Genomic DNA, 21,460 nt, shown 5'->3' on the forward strand with positions numbered 1-21,460 from the left:
TTGATTTTGATGGGAGTTCTCTCTGCCTCCTGGATGTCTGTTTTCCTTCCCCAGATTAGGGAAGTTTTCAGCTTTTATTTCCTCAAATAAACCTTCTGCCCCTTTTCTCTCTCTTCTGGGACTGCTGTGATACAAATGTTATTACATTTAATGGAGTCACTGAGTTCCCTAAGTCTACTCTTGTGATCCATCATTCTTCTTTCTCTCTTTTGTTTCTCTCTTTTGTTCAGCTTCATTATTTTCCATAACTCTATCTTCTATTTCGCTTATTTGTTCCTCTGTTTCTTCCATCCTTGTGGTCATTACATCCAGATGGTTTCAAATCTCAGATATTACATTTTTCATTTCTGCCTGATTGTTTTTTCACTCTTTTATCTCTGTGGTAAGGGCCTCTCTGAAGTCTGACATGCTTTTCTCAAGTCCAGCCAAGTATCCTTATGATTGTTGTTTTAAATTTTCATTCAGGCGTATTACTTATATGTGTTTCTTTTTTTCTTTTTATTTGTTTTGATTAGATCTCTGGCCATGACCTTTTCTTGCTCTTTTGGGATGAATTCCTCCGTCTTGGCATTTTGTCTAGGTCTCTGTCTTCTATTGTGTGTTAGGAAAGCCTGTGATGTTTCCTGCTCCTGAGAATAATGACTTTATGAAGAAGAGGTCATACAGTGTCCAGTCCAGGGCCTGGTGCTTCAGGGAGCATCTCTGATGTGTGCTGCGTGCACTCAGCTGCTGTGTTGGCTGCTCTGTCCTTCAGGTCAGTCGTCTGCAGAGGTTCTCCTTACCTGCCATGGGCAGTGTTTGAACCTTGGCCAGAGTGTGGCGAGTTTTAAGTAGGTATCTCTGGCCTGCTTGTTAAATGAGACTTGATGCTACTTCCACTAGAACTGAAGCCTTGCAGAACTCTCTGGTCGGTGTAGACGTGGTGCGTGCAGGGGTTTGTGCTGGTCTTCTGGGAAGGGGCCTGCTGCACTGGTCCTTAAACAGACTTGTCCAAGAAAAGCAGTACCAGTAGAGCGCAGGGTGGGACTTGTGAGCAGGTTAGGAGCCAGTGTTGGTGCTGTGCCGCTTACCAAATTGGTTTATGCTGAGGGTTGGGGAGGGAAATGGTGCCAGCCAGCCCCTTTGTTCCCAGAGAAGGGAGTCAATGCTTGCTGCTCTCAGGGAGGCCCTCTCAGAAGAGTGAATAATTTCCTCTTGCGTGTCCTGTGCATTTTTCAGATTGCTGTTTTCACACTGTCTGTCTCTGGGTCGCTTGCCTGCCTGGAGCAGCACAGTGCACTTTGGGCTCTATCCCAGCCAAGCCTGCTGACTTTTAAAACTCCAAACTCTGAGACCTGGTGTGGTAGAGACTTGCGCTAGTCTCCCGGGGGAGGGTCTTGCTGCACTGGGACAGAAGGGCAGTTATGCTAGAGGACAGGGGCGTGGGATTTGGAGCAAGCTGGTTAAACAGCCAGTGTCCTGGTTAGTTGCCCTCAGCAGGTGTCACTGCACCTTTGGTGAGGGGTGGGAGAGGGAAATGGCACCTGCTGGCTCTTTTGTCTGTGGAGAGGCAATACCAGCTCTCACAGATGTGCTCCCGGAAGTAGGAACAGTCTTTCCCTGGGCCCCTTAGGTGATCCTCACATTTTGCTGTCTGCCCTGGGGTTGCTTGCCTGCCTTCTCTCCAGGAGCAGGGCAGTGCCCTCAGAGCTCTATCCCAGCCAAGCCCAGGGACCTTTAAAACTCCAGTCTTTGAGCCCTGCTGTTTGCAAACTCTCAGGAAAACCAGCCCCTCTCGTTTTCCCAGCCATTGGCTTTGGGCAAGTGTTCTCCTTGTAGGTATCCCTGGGTGCCCCAGTCTCCCTTCGCTTTCTCTGTGACCAGGGCTCCCTCCCCTCTGCAGTACCTGCAACGCTCTTCTCCCCCAAACCACATCTCTGCACTTCTTCTCTTCCGCCATGTGGCCTCTTCTCTCCGTCTAGGTGTGCAGTTTGTTCTGTCAGTCCTCAGATCAATTTCTTGGCTGTTCAGAATGATTTGATAGTTATCTAACTGTGTTCAAGGGACGAGGCAAGCCTAGGGTCCTCCTACTACACCGCCCTCTTAGCTCCCTGCCCCAATAAAATCTAGTGGGTCTTTTTCTTTCTGTTTAAGAACTGTACGGATATTCTGCTTATGTGGTTCCATCATAACGTATTTGAAGTTCTCTGATGATCGTTATCTAGGTATCTTCCCAGTGCAAACAGTGCTGTAGTAAAAGTCTTATACATATGTCTTTGTGCACATATGTGAGCATTTTGTAGATTATAGCTATAGAATGACTGAGTCAAAGGAGATATACGGTTGTAATTTTGACAGATATTGCCAAATTGTGCTTATGGATCATGGCATTTAAAATAATAGAAAAAAAGGAAAAAAACCTGTACCAGAGGAAAAGATGAGAACTGTTTGTTTTTTTGTTTGTTTTTGTATTCTTGGGATCTTTTCCTAAGCCTGACAAAACTCCGATGCCACAAAGGAAAAGATGATAAAATTTGTCCTCAGAATTTTTTTTCACTTTCTGCGCAGCAAAATTATAAACACATTTAAAACACATCAACAAAATGGGGAAAATGTTTTCATAATACATGATATGACAAAGGCTTAATTTTTTTAATATATAAATAGCTCTTACAAAGCAGTAAGAAAAATATGACCACCCGAAGAACACACACTTCATAAAAGTGCTCATCTTCACCAGAGTACTTCTGGAAAAAGTCACTCTGATTCCCCTATGAATAAACAGTGGCGGTGGGGGTGGGCGGGAAAGGAGGCCAAGATGGGAAATGGGGAGATTGGTGGTTGCTGTGCTAAAGAGCTAATCTCTTTGTAGTCTCTGCTCATTTACCTTATTGTTCCCTTGAGAGCATTTATCACTATTTATAATTACTTGTTTGTTATTAGCTCTTTGAGAGTAGGGACCATGTCTGCTAATTATCACTGTACGTCCAGATTCGAACACCGTGCCTCACACATAGTAAGTCTTCACTCAAGGTTGCATTTGTTAAGTGAATGGCGCCGTAGACTTTTATAGCCATTAAAGAGAATGATAGATCTCTGTGCCGATACATATCAATCTTATGGGGGGGGAAAAGGCATGGTTAGAAACTATGGGTACAGTATGAGTCATCTCTTTTTAAATATATATGTTATATGCACAGGTATTTTTCCAGAAAGATACCAAAGTTAATAGTGATTGTCTTTAGGAGGAGAGCAGAGGTAGGGTGGGGAGGAAGATTCTTCATTGAGAATCATTTGGTATCATTGCTATTTCATAATATTTGAATTTTTTTTACTTTGTGCATGTATTATTATTTCATTAAAAAAGGTAAAAAAAATTTTTTTTGATGCCTCAGATATCAGTTGGAGAAGAAAGATATGACTTCTGCATCAAATATTAAAAATATATTTAGTATTTATATAGAACTACTCAAGCATATAATTGTTGAGCAAAATCAATAAATTCCAGATCTTTTCTTTTTTAAAAGCAGATCTTCTCCAGGTTTGTGCTTTTTAAATTCAGGCAACAATTATTTGATCTGTTTTGTCTTGCAGTGTTTTCCCTTCAGTCATTGAACAAGTCCCTGCAAAACCAATTACAAGAGTCACTGAAGAGCCAGGAATTACTGCAGAGTAAAAATGAAGAACTTTTAAAAGTGATTGAAAATCAGAAAGATGAAAACAAAAAATTTGCTGATATATTTAAAGAGAAAGATCAAACTTTACTTGAAAATAAACAACAATTTGACATTGAGACAACAAGAATAAAAATTGGTATGTATTTGAATTGTAGTTATGGTTACATTTTTTCAAAAGATTGAGGAAACTGAAACTTTTTTGTGGTTTCAGAATTGGAGGAAGCCTTGGTCAATGTGAAAAGCTCCCGGTTTAAGTTAGAAGCTGCTGAAAAGGAAAATCAAATATTGGGAATAACATTACGTCAGCGTGATGCTGAGGTGACTCGCCTGAGAGAATTAACCAGGTAATGTTGACTTCATTTGACTAACTTGCCTCCTGTCAGATTATTTATAGACTTCAAAAATCATTGTAGGCCTGCTCTCTTTCCCCCTTTTCTCTTATTTTGTCAATAATTTCTAATGATGTTTTCTTCTGCTCTAGCTGGGTTTAGAAATGCCAAACCTGGCTCAGTGCTTTTTTAAACCATGTGATTCCAGGAAAAGGGCTCTTGTAAGGAGCTTCAGCTTTTTATAAGTAAGCTGAAGAGTAACTTAGCAAATGGTGGAGAGCCCTCTGGCTCTGAAGCCAGAGGGACCTGAGTGGAATCCCAGCTCTACCATTGTACTGGCTGTGTGACTTGAAGCAAGTTATTTACCCTCTCTAAACCTCAGCTGTAAAGTGCGCATGATTAGGGTTGATGGGAACACTAAGAAATCATTCACATGAAGCACTGAGCACAGAAGCCCTCATGCCAGATGATCTCAGGAAAGTCATTTAGCCTCTTTGAGCCTCAATCATTTCATCACAAAAGTGAAGGAATTGGCAGCAACCCCTAAAAGCCCTTGCTTCCCTAACATGTCTTTTCTCAAATAAATAAAATCACCCCACTCAATTTTTATATGATACTTACTTTCAAAGTTCAGTTTTCTCTTGAGACATTTGTTAAGAACTGGATTTCCAACTACTTATTTAAATCCTAGAGAAGTCAGTGATTTTGATGAATATCATCAGATCTGACCATGCATTTGAATGATCCTGGAAGTTCATAGTTCCAAATATAAACAATTTTGAATATAAAATAATCTCCTTTATATTTTCAAATGAGAAGATCTGTTTTGAATTATGAACTTCTAGGGAACTAGATGAAATAGTGATATATATGTATATACAGGATAATTTATTTAGTTTTGTAAACACATTTGAAATGATTATATATATAAGCTATGTTAATATAGAAATACTGCTTTTTTCCCCATTCACATTTCATTCAAACTTTTTGTTGAACAGTGGGGACAAGCAAAAGACACTTGTATATCTATGTAGTGTTGTAATTAATTAGGCTCTAGTCAGAGTTTCTAAAATTGTTGGCTTATACCACTCTTGTTCAAAGTAAAGTGAGAGAATGTCCCTCCTTATGAAAGCCTTTATAACATTGCCAAAGAAAAGCATCTCCTCTTTTTGGAGGAGTAATTTTGGGATGAAAGCTCTGTTATTACCAAGTATTTATGGTAAAAGAAGCCAGTCACCAAAGACCACATTCTATGATTCCACTTAATATGAAATTGTTCAGAATAGGCAAAACCCATGGAAACAAAGAATAGATTAGTGGTTGCCGAGGGCTGGGAAAAGAGGGGAAGAAGCGGGGAGTGAGTTCTAGTGGGTACAGAGTTTTCCTTTTGGGGTGATGAAAATGTTCTGAAATTGGATGGAGGTAACAATTATATAACTCTATGAATATACTAAAAACAACCCAGTTGTACACTTTAAAAGGGTGAATTTTATAGTATATAAGTTATATATCTCAATAAACTTTTTTAGAAAAGACATATGTTGTATAGTCCATTTGGAAAAGAAAACTAGGACCCCAAAGTCAGCATGGGCAGATTCCATGAGCACTTACGTAGGTGTCCCTGGGGAGCGTCTCCTCAGTGTAGGCCCTGAGGAGAATATAGCGGAAGTAAAAGGAGAGTCGTGTTCACTGGTGACTTGGAGAGAAATTAAAGATGAGTGTCATTTGAGGAAGTGTAGAAGGGGCATGGTGCTCAGCCTCTAGGAGAAAATGCAGCAGAGGATCTAGTTGCCTGAGAATGTGCTTTTCATTTCACAGGCTTTACTTCATACTACTAAATCTAGCTCCTTTATGAGCATGAAATCAGAAGCTGATGTTTTCATTTATTTATAATGTACTTGGATTTTTTTCTCAAAGTCTTCTCCATCCCATATCTATTATTTTGTTTGTCCCCATCTATGATGGGAAGATTTTAATATCTGCATTTTCATAGATGGGGAGACTGGGACCATGTAAGTTAAATATTAAGAGAAAGTTAATAACGGAGCTGGGGACTGGAACTCACATCTCTTAATCCCTAGGCAGGTTTTCTCGCACTCTTGCACATGACATATCCTTAGCTAAACTAGTTTATTCCTGGTAACAACTCCATGCCTAATTTAGTCTAAGTGAACCTTAGTATTTTTAAAAAAAACACACCTGAGAGACGGAGGGATGAATGGATGGATTAGTTTGCTTATTCATGTATTCCACAACATTTATTGTATATCATGTTCCAAATATACACGTGTGAAATACAAAAATATATAATCATTTTAGTTGCTGAATATCCGTGTCATCCGAGTTAAAAGCTTATTCTGGCACTTTGATGATGGATATAGGAAGCCACATCCTTTTTTAAGAATAAACTCAACTAACATGTCGAGTTTAACATGTGTGGTGCATTTGTGAAGAAAATTAATAATAAAAGTGTAAGGGCAATTTTCATAGTAATAGTGTAATTATTATAGAAATTGGCATAAATGGAAGCACACAGAAATGAAGGGACTTGCCTGACTTTCAGAGCTCGTTGTGCCAGGCTGGTACCTGAGCCAAGATTTTAGATTTCCTCTTGAGCCTTCCTTTCTGGTTTGGAAAGCACAGCTGCTCTCTGACAGAACAGGACATGTTTTTGAGAGATTCTTCTACCTTTCTAGGAGATACCTTTGTACCTGCTCATTCTTTAAAAATATACAGTCTGCCTTTCCAGTGTTTTTTTTAATTTTTTTATTGTTCTGTTAATCACCATACATTACATCATTAGTTTTTGATTGTAGTGTTCCATGATTTATTGTTTGTGCATAACACCCAGTGCTCCCACGCAGAACATGCCCTCTTTAAGACCCATCACCAGGCTAACCCATCCCCCCACCCCCTCCCCTCTAGAACCCTCAGTTTGTTTTTCAGAGTCCATCGTCTCTCATGGTTCGTCTCCGCCTCCAATTTACTCCCCTTCATTCTTCCCCTCGTGCTATCTTCTTCTTCTTCTTCTTTTTTTTTTTCTTAACATATATTGCATATTTGTTTCAGAGGTACAGATCTGTGATTCAACAGTCTTGCACAATTCACAGCGCTCACCATAGCACATACCCTCCCCCCTGTCTCTCACCCAGCCACCCCATCCCTCCCACCCCCCCCCACTCCAGCAACCCTCAGTTTGTTTCCTGAGATTAAGAATTCCTCATATCAGTGAGGTCATATGATACATGTCTTTCTCTGATTGACTTATTTCACTCAGCCTAACACCCTCCCGTTCCATCCACGTCATTGCAAATGGCAAGATCTCATTTCTTTTGATGGCTGCATAATATTCCATTGTGTATATATACCACATCTTCTTTATCCATTCATCTGTCTATGGACATCTTGGCTCTTTCCACAGTTTGGCTATTGTGGACATTGCTGCTATAAACATCGGGGTGCATGCACCCTTTGGATCCCTACATTTGTATCTTTGGGGTAAATACCCAGTAGTGCAATGCTGGATCGTATGGTAGCTCTATTTTCAACTTTTTGAAGAACCTCCATACTGTTTTCCGGAGTGGTTGCACCAGCTTGCATTCCCACCAACAGTGTAGGAGGGTTCCCCCTTTCTCCACATCCCCGCCAACATCTGTCGTTTCCTGACTTGTTAATTTTAGCCATTCTGACGGGTGTGAGGGTGGTATCTCATTGAGGTTTTGATTTGGATTTCCCTGATGCCGAGCGATGCTGAACACTTTTTCATGTGTCTGTTGGCCATTTGGATGTCTTCTTTGGGGAAAACGTCTGTTCATGTCTTCTGCCCATTTCTTGATTGGATTATTTGTTCTTTGGGTTTTGAGTTTGATAAGTTCATTATAGATTTTGGATACTAGCCCTTTATCTGATATGTCATTTGCAAATATTTTCTGCCATTCTGTCGGTTGTCTTTTGGTTTTGTGGACTGTTTCTTTTGCTATGCAAAAGCTTTTTATCTTGATGAAATCCCAAAAGTTCATTTTTGCCCTTGCTTCCCTTGCCTTTGGCGATGTTTCTAGGAAGAAGTTGCTGCGGCTGAGGTCGAAGAGGTTGCTGCCTGTGTTCTCCTCTAGGATGTTGATGGACTCCTGTCTCACGTTTAGGTCTTTCAACCATTTGATTCTATTTTTGTGTGTGATGTAAGGAAATGGTCCAGTTTCATTCTTCTCCATGTGGCTGTCCAATTTTCCCAACACCATTTGTTGAAGAGACTGTTTTTTTTTCCATTGGACATTCTTTCCTGCTTTGTCAAAGATTAGTTGACCATAGAGTTGAGGGGTCCATTTCTGGGCTCTCTATTCTGTTCCACTGATCTATGTGTCTGTTTTTGTGCCAGTACCATACTGTCTTGATGATGACAGCTTTTTAATAGAGCTGGAAGTCCAGATTGTGGTGCCGCCAGCTTTGCTTTTCTTTTTCAACATTCCTCTGGCTACTCGGGGTCTCTTCTGGTTCCATACAAATTTTAGGATTATTTGTTCCATTTCTTTGAAAAAAGTGGATGGTATTTTGATGGGGATTGCATTGATGTGTAGATTGCTCTAGGTAGCATTGACATCTTCACAATGTTTGTTCTTCTAATCCATGAGCATGGAACGTTTTTCCATTTCTTTGTGTCTTCCTCAATTTCTTTCATGAGTATTTTATAGTTTTCTGAGTACAGATCCTTTGCCCTCTTTGGTTAAATTTATTCCTAGGTATCGTATGGTTTTGGATGCAATTGTAAATGGGATCGACTCCTTAATTTCTCTTTCTTCTGTCTTGTTGTTGGTTTATAGGAATGCCACTGATTTCTGCGCATTGATTTTAATATCCTGCCACTTTACTGAATTCTTGTATGAGTTCTAGCAGTTTTGGGGTGGAGTTTTTTGGGTTTTCCACATAAAGTATCATATCATCTGCAAAGAGTGAGAGTTCGACTTCCTCTTTGCCAATTTGGATGCCTTCGATTTCTTTTTGTTGTCTGATTGCTGTGGGTAGGACTTCTAATACTATGTTGAATAGCAGTGGTGATAGTGGACATCCCTGCCGCATTCCTGACCTTAGGGGGAACGCTCTCAGCTTTTACCCATTGAGAATGATATTTGTGTAGGTTTTTCATAGATGGCTTTTATGATATTGAGGTATGTACCCTCTATCCCTATACTCTGAAGAGTTTTGTTCAAGAAAGGATGCTGTACTTTGTCAAATGCTTTTTTTTTTGCGTCTATTGAGAGGATCATATGATTCTTGTTCTTTCTTTTGTTAATGTATCGTATCACGTTGATTGATTTGCGGATGTTGAACAACCTTGCCAGCCCAGGGATAAATCCCACTTGGTCGTGGTGAATAATCCTTTTAATGTACTGTTGGATCCTATGGCTAGTATTTTGGGTGAGAATTTTTGCATCCATGTTCATCAGGGATATTGGTCTGTAATTCTTTTTGATGGGGTCTTTGTCTTGTTTTGGGATCAAGGTAATGGTGGCCTCATAAAATGAGTTTGGAAGTTTTCCTTCCGTTTCTATTTTTTGGAACAGTTTCAGGAGAATAGGTATTAATTCTTCTTGAAATGTTTGGTAGAATTCCCCTGGGAAGCCATCTGGCCCTGGGCTTTTGTTTCTTGGGAGATTTTTGATGACTGCTTCAATTTCCTTAGTGGTTATAGGTCTGTTCAGGTTTTCTATTTCTTCCTGGTTCAATTTTGGTAGTTGATACATCTCTAGGAATGCATCCATTTCTTCCAGGTTATCTAATTTGCTGGCTTATAGTTGCTCATAATATGTTCTTACAATTGTTTGTATTTCTTTGGTGTTGGTTGTGATCTCTCCTCTTTCATTCATGATTTTGTTGATTTAGGTCATTTCTCTTCTCTTTTTGATAAGTCTGGCCAGGGGTTTATCAATCTTGTTAATTCTTTCAAAGAACCAGCTCCTAGTTTCGTTGATCTGTTCTCCTGTTCTTTTGGTTTCTATTTTGTTGATTTCTGCTCTGATCTTTATTATTTCTCTTCTGCTGGGTTTAGGCTTTATTTGCTGTTTTTTCTCTAGCTCCTTTAGGTGTAGGGTTAGGTTGTGTATTTGAGACCTTTCTTGTATCTTGAGAAAGGCTTGTATTGCTATATACTTTCCTCTCAGGACTGCCTTTGCTGTATCCCAAAGATTTTTGAACAGTTTGTGTTTCATTTTCATTGGTTTCCATGAATTTTTTTAATTCTTCTTTAATTTCCTGGTTGACCCATTCATTCTTTAGTAGGATGCTCTTTAGCCTTCATGTATTTGAGTTCTTTCTGACTTTCCTCTTGTGATTGAGTTCTAGTTTCAAAGCATTGTGGTCTGAAAATATGCAGGGAATAATCCCAATCTTTTGTACCGGTTGAGACCTGATTTGTGACCTAGGATGTGATCTATTCTGGAGAATGTTCCATGGGCACTAGAGAAGAATGTGTTATTTCCATTGCTTTGGGATGGAATGTTCTGAATATGTCTGTGAAGTCCATTTGGTTCAGTGTGTCATTTAAAGTCTTTATTTCCTTGTTGATCTTTTGCTTAGATGATCTGTTCATTTCAGTGAGGGGGTAATTAAAGTCCCCCACTATTATTGTATTGTTGTCGATGTGTTTCTTTGCTTTTGTTATTAATTGCCTTATATAATTGGCTTCTCCCATGTTAGGGGCATAGATATTTATAATTGTTAGATCTTCTTGTTGGATAGACCCTTTAAGTAGGATATAGTGTCCTTCCTCATCTCTTATTACCGTTTTTGTTTTAAAATCTAATTTGTCTGATATAAGGGTTGCCACCCCAGCTTTTCTTTTGGTGTCCTTTAGCATGGTAAATGGTTTTCCACCCCCTCATTTTCAATGTGGGGGTGTCTTTGGGTCTAAAATGAGTCTCTTGCAGACAGCATATCGATGGGTCTTGTTTTTTAATCCAATCTGATAGCCTGTGTCTTTTGATTGGGGCATTTAGCCCCATTTACATTCAGGGTAATTATTGAAAGATATGAATTTAGTGCCATTGTATTGCCTGTAAGGTGACTGTTACTGTATATTGTCTGTGTTCCTTTCTGGTCTATGCTGCTTTTAGGCTCTCTTTGCTTAGAGGACCCCTTTCAATATTTCTTGGAGGGCCGGTTTCGTGTTTGCAAATTCCTTTAGTTTTTGTTTGTCCTGGAAGCTTTTTATCTCTCCTTCTATTTTCAACGACAGCCTAGCTGGATATAGTATTCTTGCCTGCATATTTTTCTCGTTTAGTGTTCTGAAGATATCATGCCAGTCCTTTCTGGCCTGCCAGGTCTCTGTGGATGGGTCTGTTGCCAATCTAATGTTTCTACCATTATAGGTTACATATCTCTTTTCCTGAGCTGCTTTCAAGATTTTCTCTTTGTCTCTGAGACTCGTAAGTTTTACTATTAGATATCGGATGTTGACCTATTTTTATTGATTTTGAGAGGGGTTCTCTGTGCCTCCTGGATTTTGATGCCCCTTTCCTTCCCCAAATTAGGAAGTTCTGTGCTATAATTTGCTCCAATATACCTTCTGCCCCTCTCTCTCTCTTTCTTCTTCTTCTGGGATCCCAATTATTCTAATCTTGTTTCGTCTTATCGTATCACTTATCCCTCGAATTCTGCCCTCCTGATCCAGTAGTTGTTTATCTCTCTTTTTCTCAGCTTCTTTATTTTCCATCATTTGGTCTTTTATATCGCTAATTCTTTCTTCTGCCTCATTTATCCTAGCAGTCAGAGCCTCCTTTTTTATTGCACCTCATTAATAGCCTGTTTGATTTCGATTTGGTTAGATTTTAATTCTTTTATTTCTCCAGCAAGGGTGTCTCTAATAACTTCCATGCTTTTTTCAAGTCCAGCTAGTATCTTTAAAATTGTGATTCTGAACTCTAGGTCTGACATCATATGAATGTCCGTACTGAGTAGGTCCCTGGCAGACGGTACTACCTCTTGTTCTTTTTGCTGAGGTGATTTTTTTCGTTTTGTCATTTTTTCCAGAGGAGAATAGATGAATGAGAGAACAAAATGCTAACAGGTTAACAACGTCCCCAACAACTATACTCTAAACAAATCAGAAAAGACCTGAAACCAGGGGAAAAGAAAGGGAAAGAAAGAAAAAAGAAAGAGAAAAAGAAAGAAAAGAAAAAGACAAAAACAGAACAAAACAAAACAAAAAAACCCAGAATATGACCAAATATGATCAGGCTAGTGCATAGATCAGTGCCACACACTAGATTTTGGGTGTATTTTGGTCTGTTAGAAGAAAGAGCCTCCTAAAATTTTAAAGAAAGAAAGACTTATATATGTACAAAATAAGGGTGGATACGATGAAGGGATGGAATATGAGTGTAAAGATGAAAATTATAAAAGATTTTATAAAAGGAATTGATAAGATAAGAAATTGTTTGAAAAAAGAAAGAAGATTTTTAAAAAAAGGGGGGAGAGAATGTGATCAGGCAGGAGACTAGAATAAAGCCATACACTAGTGATTTAGGGTATATTTTGATCTGTTAGAAGAAACTGTATCTCAAAATTTTAGAGAGAGAACAACTTATATATATATATATATGCCAAAAATAAGGGTAACTACTATGAAGGGATAGAATATGACTCTAAAAATGAAAAATAAAAAAAAAATTTTTTTAAAAAGGGATTGATAAGATGTTCATTGAAAAAGGTAAAAAGAAAAATTAAAAAAAAAACAGTTAAAAAAATTAACTTTGAAAAACTAATGAATCATGGTAAAAAAGCCATGAATTCTATGTGCAGTATTCCCCTAGCGCTGAAGTTCTCCTGTTCTCCTTGATCGGTAAACTTCGTCTTGGCTGGCTGTTTGTGCTGATCTTCTGGGGGAGGGTCTGTTGCTGTGGTTCCCAGATGCCTTTGCCGGAGGTGGAATTGCCCCTCCCTTGCCGGTCCGGGCTAAGCAATCTGCTCAGGTTTGCTCTCCGGAGCTTTTGTTCTCTGCAAGCTTTCCATACAGCGCTGAAGGATGAGAGTGAAAATGGCAGCCTCCCAGTCCCCCGCCCGGAGGAGCTGAGAACTCAGAGAACTCGGGGCCCCGCTCCTCACTGCACCCCCAGAGAAAAGCAGTCAGTCACTCCCATGTCCCCGGTCTCCAGCCGCACTCCTTGCTCACCTGGCCTGTGACCAAGCATTTCTAGCTCTGGCACCCGACCCCGTGTGGAGTCTCCAAACCCAGCAGATCCCTGCGGTGCGTTCCCGCACCGCTCCTCCCAGGGGAGGAAGGGGAGTCTCCCCGGCTCTGCCACTTGTTGGGTCCTTGCTGGAGGAGCAGTGGCCCGACTGGGCCGTGGATCACAGTTTATGGCAACCCCAAGCTGAGAGCCCACACCTCAGCTCCATTTCTGCAGCCGGCTTCCCCGCTCTGATACCTGGGAGCTCTGCCACACTCAGGCACCCCCGGTCTTTCTGTGACCCTGAGGGTCCTGGGACCACACTGTCCCGCGAGGGTTCCACCCCCAGCTTAGCCACTGGAGTGACGTCCCTCAGCGGAGCCGACTTCTAAAAGTTCCGATTTTGTGCTCTGTGGCTCTACCACTTGCCAGAAGCGGCCGACGGAGGCCCCCCTCCCCCGCTGTCTATCCTCCCGAATATCTCCTCGGATTCACTTCTCTGCACGTCCTACCTTCCAGTAAGTGGTCGCTTCTCTGTTCAGAGAGTTGTTGCTACTCTCTTCTTTGATCTCCTGTTGAGTTCGTAGGTGTTCAGAATGGTTTGATCCCCATTCAGCTGAATTCCTGAGACCAGACGAAATCCAGTTCTCCTACTCCTCCGCCATCTTGCTCCCAGCCCATCACATGCCCTTCTTAATGTCCATCACCCAGTTACCCCATCCCCCCACCCCCCCTCCTCTCGAGCAACCCTCAGTTTGTTTCCTATGATTAAGGGTCTCTTTTGGTTTGTCTCCCTCTCTGATTTTGTCTTGTTTCATTTTTTCTTCTACTCCCTATGATCCTCTGTTTTGTTTCTTAAATTCCACATATGAGTGAGATCATGTGATAATTGTCTTTCTCTGATTGACCTATTTCGCTTAGCATAATACCCTCTAGTTCTATCCACATTGTTGTGAATGGCAAGATTTCATTTTTTTGATGGCTGAGTAGTATTCCATTGTGTGTGTGTGTGTGTGTGTGTGTAATATATATATATATATATATATATATATATACTAGATGGATAAAGATGATGTGGTATACATGTATATATGTGTGTACATGTATACCACATCATCTTTATCCATCTAGTCTTTTTTTTTTTAAGGAATGAAAAGGATTCACTTGCAACTAGAGCCTTTTCTTAACATTCACCCTAACATAGAAGCATAGGAAATGAAAAAGGTCATTACTTCTTGTATATTATCTGCTTTTAGAAAAGAGTGTGTCTAAAAATATTAGGTGAAAATGTTTTGCTCTCCTTTTCTTAAGGCTCTTGAGATTTTCCTATCATGTGTTTTCCATTGTTGTCAAGGACCTTTGCTTTTTACGCTGGGGATAAATCCTGTGTCATGACTACTAACTCACTCATTAGATTAAGTGGCCTTTTTAAATGATTATAGAAACACAGTGGGCAAACTTAGCAGTGTCTTACAGGGCTCAGTACTACCCCTGCATTTTCTGAAGATTCAGTAACAACTTCATAATCTAAGTATACCCACGGATGGCAATTTTTTTTTTGTCAGGACAAAATAAAAAGTTTGTATTTGAGCTAAATTCACCCACATTGGTAATTTATAGTATGTTTCATGATACCCTGTGCGATTTAGTTAATTAGGAACATCTCCAATACGATAGCTGGGCTACTGTGACCACTTTAATTTTACTTTTGACAGAGAGTAAAGCAGCAATATCTGACAGTAGAGCTAAAGCTTCATGTTCAACTAGCCCATCCTTCTTCCCTATAGTCATACACTTGGTAGGGTAGACATATGGTTTTTGTATGTGTTGTAAATAATCTCTTAAAGATTTCACAAAATTTCTGAGTGCTTTTCTCAGATTGTTGGAGAGGGATAATGGGACTAGAAGGTACACGTATGAGTTCTAAGCAAATACCCTAAACCAGTTCTAAACAAATACCCTAAACCATCTCTCTGTTCTCCAGCCTTCAATAATTTTGAAATACATCCTATCACTTTTTCAAAATTTTTCTACAATATGTGTTATAAAACCATTAAAATGTGAGGGAAAATTAATATATTTTCAGTGAACAAGTGTAAATATTCTCATAGCTTCTAAGAACACTCTTAAAAGTGCTGATACTTACTTAAATTAGTATATTTTTATAAGTAGCTGAGAAAGAACCTTGAATGTCTATTATAAAGATGTGTCAGTTTTCTAAGCATTAAAAATCAGTGTGTTTAGGTGTATCCCGCAGAATAGAAACAGAAATATATCTACTTTGTAGCTATTCAGGTGTTTGTATTGCTTCCTTTAAAATTTTGACATACTGTCATTTCTTTACTTACAGAGATTTTTCTTTTAGTTTCAGAGACAATGGTCAGTCACGTTTCTTGTTTAAATCAGAAGCTTAGTGATTACTATTAATTTCCAGAGATTAAACTTATTAATGTCATGTCCCTTCTTCATCACTGATTTTGTTCACAGCAAAGATAACATTTTTATTTAAGTCTGGAAAGAAACCTCAACATAAGTATTCCTTTTCTAAAAACAAATAAAATGAAAATTCTAGTATGTAGTCTGATCAAATTAATTAGTGGGTGATTATTCATTACAGCATTTTTTAAAGATATGTTCATATAACATATTTTTTGTCTTTTAGTAATAGTTCATTAGCTTCTTGAGAGAGGTATGAGAAAAAGTGGTAGGAGCCATTGCCATTTGAAGAGCAATCAGAACTCAAAATATGTTTAAGATGACAGGGTAAGGGCGCCTGGGTGGCTCAGTTGGTTAAGCGACTGCCTTCAGCTCAGGTCATGATCCTGGAGTCCTGGGATCGAGTCCCGCATCGGGCTCCCTGCTCAGCAGGGAGTCTCCTTCTCCCTCTGACCCTCCCCCCTCTCATGTGCTCGCTCTCTATCTCTCTGTCATTCTCTCCCTCGCAATAAATAAAATCTTTAAAAATAAAAAAAAAAAGATGACAGCGTAAGCCAGGTTGGAAAAAAGTTTGTTTTTTCCTTTTGTAGGAAAAAAAAAACACTCATTCTATATCCAGAGATATAATCACTGCTGTTAGTATAGAGATTTCCTGTTAGTATTTTGTTTGGATGTGTGTGACTATTTTTACAAAAATAGTATTGTATCCATGTTACTTATGGACTGCTCTTTTAAGTTTAACCTTATATACTGAACATTTCTCTATCAATAAATATCCTTACAAGGCAACTATAAATGGTTATGGTGTGATTATAGCATAATTCAATCGTTCTACTGTATTTGAAGATAAAGATACTCAGTCCATCTATTTTCTATTATAAATTATATCTTTGTAAGTATATCTTGGGGGTACAGCCTTTTGATGTATATATGTAGGCTGAATTCCTAGAGTGCAATTATGGGTCCAAAAATGTGGGATGTACAAATATTTAAGACTTCTGACGTATTGCCAGTTTGCTCTCTGGAAGGGTTATACCAGTGCACACTCCCACTAGTAGTATATGCCTCTTCAAGCTTCTCTGACAGTGGGTATTAGTCTTATTTTACCATGTTAATTTGATAGGCAAAAAAAAAAAAAAAAAATCACATTTAAAAAATTTGAACTTCTCCATTTAGAAGTTGAACTTTTAAAAACTAGGCTAGTTGTAATCTTTTAAAATTACCTGTTGATGTCCTCTGCATCTTTTTAAAAATTGATGTATTTCTTTTCTTATTGATATGTAAGAACCTATATATGATTCAATTCAAAAAGACCAAAAGCTTGGTATAAATTAATAGGACTATTAAAAAAAAGTTGCCATCAAATGAACACCGATATAGCCTGAAGCAGTGCTAAGCACTTTACCTTCATATTTTATTATTTTATCTTATTCAATGTTCATTGTAATTCTGTAGTAGATGTCTTCGTTTTGCAATGAAGGAACTTGAGATTCAGAAAGGTTGAATGACTTGCCCAAGATCACAGGTAGTGATAGGATTTGATTCCATTTCTGTCTCACTTCAAACCCCAAGTGGTTTTTCTTATAACACACTTCTCCTGGTACCTAGCTGTTGCTCGTACCTAATTATCCCAGATAATAATTATCTCTGTCCTTTTTTCCCCAGTATTGTTCCAGTGCCTTTTTGCATATATATTTTGAATGGAGAGAAATAACTTCATTCATCCACACCATTTTGCAATGTTGCTCAAGAATAAAGCATTTCATACCTTAAGAGAAAAAAATTCCTAAGCCTGTATTTTTAAATATCATTATATTAGATTTGATATAGACCAAGATCTTTTAATCATCTGTTTTGTAATTTACTCGTTCCAGACGCATTCTGTGTTTTTGTGCTTTTAGTTGCTTTTTTCCATGTTATGAACCAGGTACTTGCCTCAGATCCTTTCTTTTAAAGATGAGGCATAAATAAATAAATGAAAGAAACAGGTAAAAAAGAATAATTAGTGTACTAAATTCTTCTTAACAGAACTTTACAGAGCAGTATGGCAAGGCTTCTCTCAGATCTTAGTATGGACAGTGCTCGCTGCAAGTCTGGGAATATCTTACCAAATCAATTCTGAACATTTATGAAAAACAGCCTCAACATGACCCAATCCCTGCTCATACTTCCATAATGAGCTACCTAAATAAGTTAGAAACAGATCACACTTTTACACATTCTGAGACACTTTCTGCAGTTAACAATGAGGAGAGCATGGAGCCAGATAGACCTTATGAAAATGTCCTGCCCTCCAGAGGCCCTCAACATAGTCACACAAGGAGCATGGAGGAAGCATCAGGCCCTGGGATGATTTCTACGCTTTCAAAACAGGATTCTGTTGAGGAGAGTGAAATTACAACTCTAATAGACAATGAGTGTAATTTGGATAATACAATTTACATTCCTTTTGCTAGAAGCACTTCTAAAAAGAAGTCACCACTATCTAAGAGACTGTCCCCCAGCCCAGTCGGCAACAGTGACTTGTCTCTGAAAAGGCAAATAAATTGTGTGCACCTGTAGTTTGTTCCTCTTCCAAAAAGGAAGCCGAAGATGCACCTGAGAAACTTCCCAGAATAGCTGATAGGGAAGACAAGCAGCTCCTCAAGAAGATAAAGGAAGCCATTTGCAAGATCCCTGCTGCCCCTGAGGAGCCGCCGGAGCTGGCTGCGGAGCTGGCTGCAGGTCCTGGCCCCACCACCTATCAGAGCAGCGGCATTCGAGGGAGGAGTAGTGCGGTCTCCGACGGTTGCTTTTTAAATTCTGACTTGACGTCGGACTGGAGCATCTCTTCCTTTTCAACCTTCACTTCTCGTGATGAACAAGACTTCCGGAACGGCCCTTGCAGCACTGGACGCTAATATTGCCAGACTCCAGAAGTCCTTAAGGATGGGTCTTCTGGAGAAATGAACTCAGAAGAATAAGGGACTGAGTGCTTCTTTTAAGAATGACCTTGGCTACATTGAATGTATATTTTAAATTTCTTTAGAGAAATGATGTCTTATACCAATTATGTATGATAAGTGTATGAATAATAAATTTATTATTGTCCTTATTATATTTGAACATAAAGGAGTTTGTAAATCTTGCACTGGTTATAATTCTGCCTTTCCGCATTAATTCCTTTTCAGCCCTTTAGCTGAGAATGTTCTCTATTTTATAAGTAATATGAACAAGTTAGTCTCTGCTTCTCTGTACTAGCACTTCTTAACTACTCAGTATCACCTCTGTCCGTGTAAGCAGCACATTCGAGCTGTTAGAAGCCTGAGCGTTGTACTGTCACCAATACCTCCTGGTCACCAGCCAGTGTCTTTATGTACAGTGCTTGGGCAGGCCTTAGCATTAAAATGTTTCTGCCGGCACCAGGACCTCCTCCTACTGGTTTTTAAGTGTTGGTGCTACAACTTCTGAAGGACTCAGATATAATCTCTTTGACATGTCCAGATTTTATAGATAGGGATTTCTTAAGTCTAAAAATACTAAATGAATTTTTAGTAGGTTTTTTTCGTAGAATTGTCCATTAATATTTTTAATGTTTCTTCCAGTATTCATAAATTAATTAATTGGTGTATTTGGAGGTAACAGGCCACAACGCTTCAACAACGTAAGTTACAAAGTACGGTTCAGAAATATAAGATACAGCAAGGATAAAAACTGTGTCATCTGACTACTTCCAAATATTCAATTGTTATTCATATGCAGAAATTCTTAAGATTATTATATGATAATACAGGAAGAGTATTGTATTTTGCCCTTAGGATAAGCTTTCTTTCATGCAAAGAAAATTATTAAATGGTTATGGGTTCACTTAATTAAGGGTTAACAATGTGATTGAAAAACAATGAGACTGGAAAATCCTTGAGAAACCTTACCAGGAGCTTACTATTTATTTAATATAAGACAAACATGGCATAGAAACATGAAATAATTTGATTAAATTTCAAGATGGATTTTGATTCTAGCAAAAAAGATGAGATAGACGGCTTCATAGAAGTTTAGACTAAAAGGAAGTCGCAAATGGTATAGGAAGACCTAGAAGAGAAGAAACTTCATGTTGATGTTTAAGAATGTGTAGGATTTGAATAATCCTGTGAATATCCTCATAATGTTTGCCCCATAAAGAAAATATCATCAAAACGTGGGGGTTGAGTAGTATATTAAGAGGATGATAGGTACACCAACCTGACTAACATAGAGGGATCAAGATTACTACCATTGACTTGAACAACACAAGGCTTAGGGACACCAACACCCCCTATGCAGTCAAAAATCGGCATATAACTTTGACTCCTCAAAAACTTAACTACTAATAGGCTACTGTTAGCCAGAAGCCTTACCGATAACATAAACAGTTGATTAACATATTTTGTATATGTATTAATATACTGTATTCTTAGAAAGAATAAGCTGGGGAAAAATGCAAAGAAAATCACAAGGAAGAGAAAAATACATTCACAGTGCTGTATTTATCGGCAAAAAACAATCCATGTATAAAGTGACCTGTACAGTTCAAACCTGTGTTCAAGGGTCAACTGTATATGATAAAGGTGACAGCAAATGAGGATAGCACAATTAGACAAGTTAGATCAGAATGTCTTGAGTTCCAGGCTGAGGAATAACCATTAACCATGAAGTCTTGGGTGTTTGGGGTATATTTGGTGGTGGGTGGGGTGTTTTTTTTGTTGTTTTTTTTTTAACTGAGGACACCAGATAAAACTCGCTGTTCTCAAATTGCATAGAATGATCGTACATAAAAAGTAGAGGCAGGGGGAGGCTGGAAGCCACCTAGAAAGCTGTGGCAGTAGTCCAGACAAATTGACAAGCCTTTGGCAATAAAGGTGAAAAAGGAGACACAATTTGAAAAACTTTCAGTAGGCTTAGTGACAATAGAAAATGAAAGAGAAAAATCAAAGATGACTCCAAAGTCTCCAGTTTGGTCAGGTTGAGTCACACTGAGCAATGTCCTCAAATGAAAATAACGTTCTTGGTCAAGTTCCAAGTTAAGTCTTCTTAACAGTACTGATAATGGAGAGTGGGATAAAAAGGAGGGAAAGCATGCCCATTCTCAGTAGTCCTCTTTAGGTCTTCACACAAGAAGTCAGTGTCACTGCCTCTTCATAGTCTCAGAAGGGTCAGTCTGCCTCCCATCCCAGCCCCCTCACAAAGCCTTTTCAGATGCCCCAGAGTGTGAAAAGCTGGTTAGCGGAGTATCCCCCAGCCTCTGACAGGGGAACTCAGTGTCTCCTTGATAAATACTGGGGTGTAGAATGGGAGAGAATTGTCCTCAAGCATTTTGTCACTGTTCTGTCCTGCCTTGGATTTGTGGAGGTAATGTGCAGACATCACAATGGATTTGGTATTTGTGAATATCACTGAAGATGAAAGAATCTGGTTCTGTGACCAAGTGTGGAGATCCTAAGGGCTAAAGAAGCCCAAGAAGTACTTTGTACACATTCTTCCTTTATTCCCCCTTGGAGCTGAGTAATCTTGTGAAAATCTTTTCTTTTCACTAATGGCATTTATGTCAAGTGCCTTAAAATTTATAAAGTCTGCCTCAACCCACATGGAAAGGACAGAACTGCAATGCCCAGTTAGATAAAAGGGCATGCGGCCTAGTCACAACTTACCAAGTATTTACTCCTCACATTGTGGGGCAATCTCTTCAGCTAAACATTCCTTCGTTCAATGAATAAACGAGATGAAAGCTCTAATATTTGCCAGGTACTATTCTGGGCTCTGAAAATACGATAAATATGATCTTCTCTGCCCTCAAGGAGCTTACATTAAAGGGGGAACAAACAAAGGGACATGAGCGATAAGTACTGTGAAGAAAAAATGG

The 21,460-nt window shown here is 39.1% G+C and overlaps 1 protein-coding gene across 1 annotated transcript in view; it reads left to right on the top strand.

The window, feature by feature from the left end:
* CCDC14 (coiled-coil domain containing 14) overlaps positions 1 to 18,691 on the top strand; it is a 52,796-nt gene extending 34,105 nt beyond the window's left edge. Inside the window, 6 exon segments of the mRNA XM_027587921.2 lie at positions 3,574 to 3,792; positions 3,868 to 4,000; positions 17,611 to 17,681; positions 17,684 to 18,100; positions 18,103 to 18,461; positions 18,463 to 18,691. Coding sequence (XP_027443722.2) covers positions 3,574 to 3,792; positions 3,868 to 4,000; positions 17,611 to 17,681; positions 17,684 to 18,100; positions 18,103 to 18,461; positions 18,463 to 18,531 — 1,268 coding nt within the window. The 3' untranslated portion in view covers positions 18,532 to 18,691.
* The last annotated feature ends 2,769 nt before the right edge of the window (positions 18,692 to 21,460 follow it).

This window comes from Zalophus californianus, chromosome 1 (genome assembly GCF_009762305.2).
Source record: "Zalophus californianus isolate mZalCal1 chromosome 1, mZalCal1.pri.v2, whole genome shotgun sequence".
NCBI classification, from domain to species: domain Eukaryota; kingdom Metazoa; phylum Chordata; class Mammalia; order Carnivora; family Otariidae; genus Zalophus; species Zalophus californianus.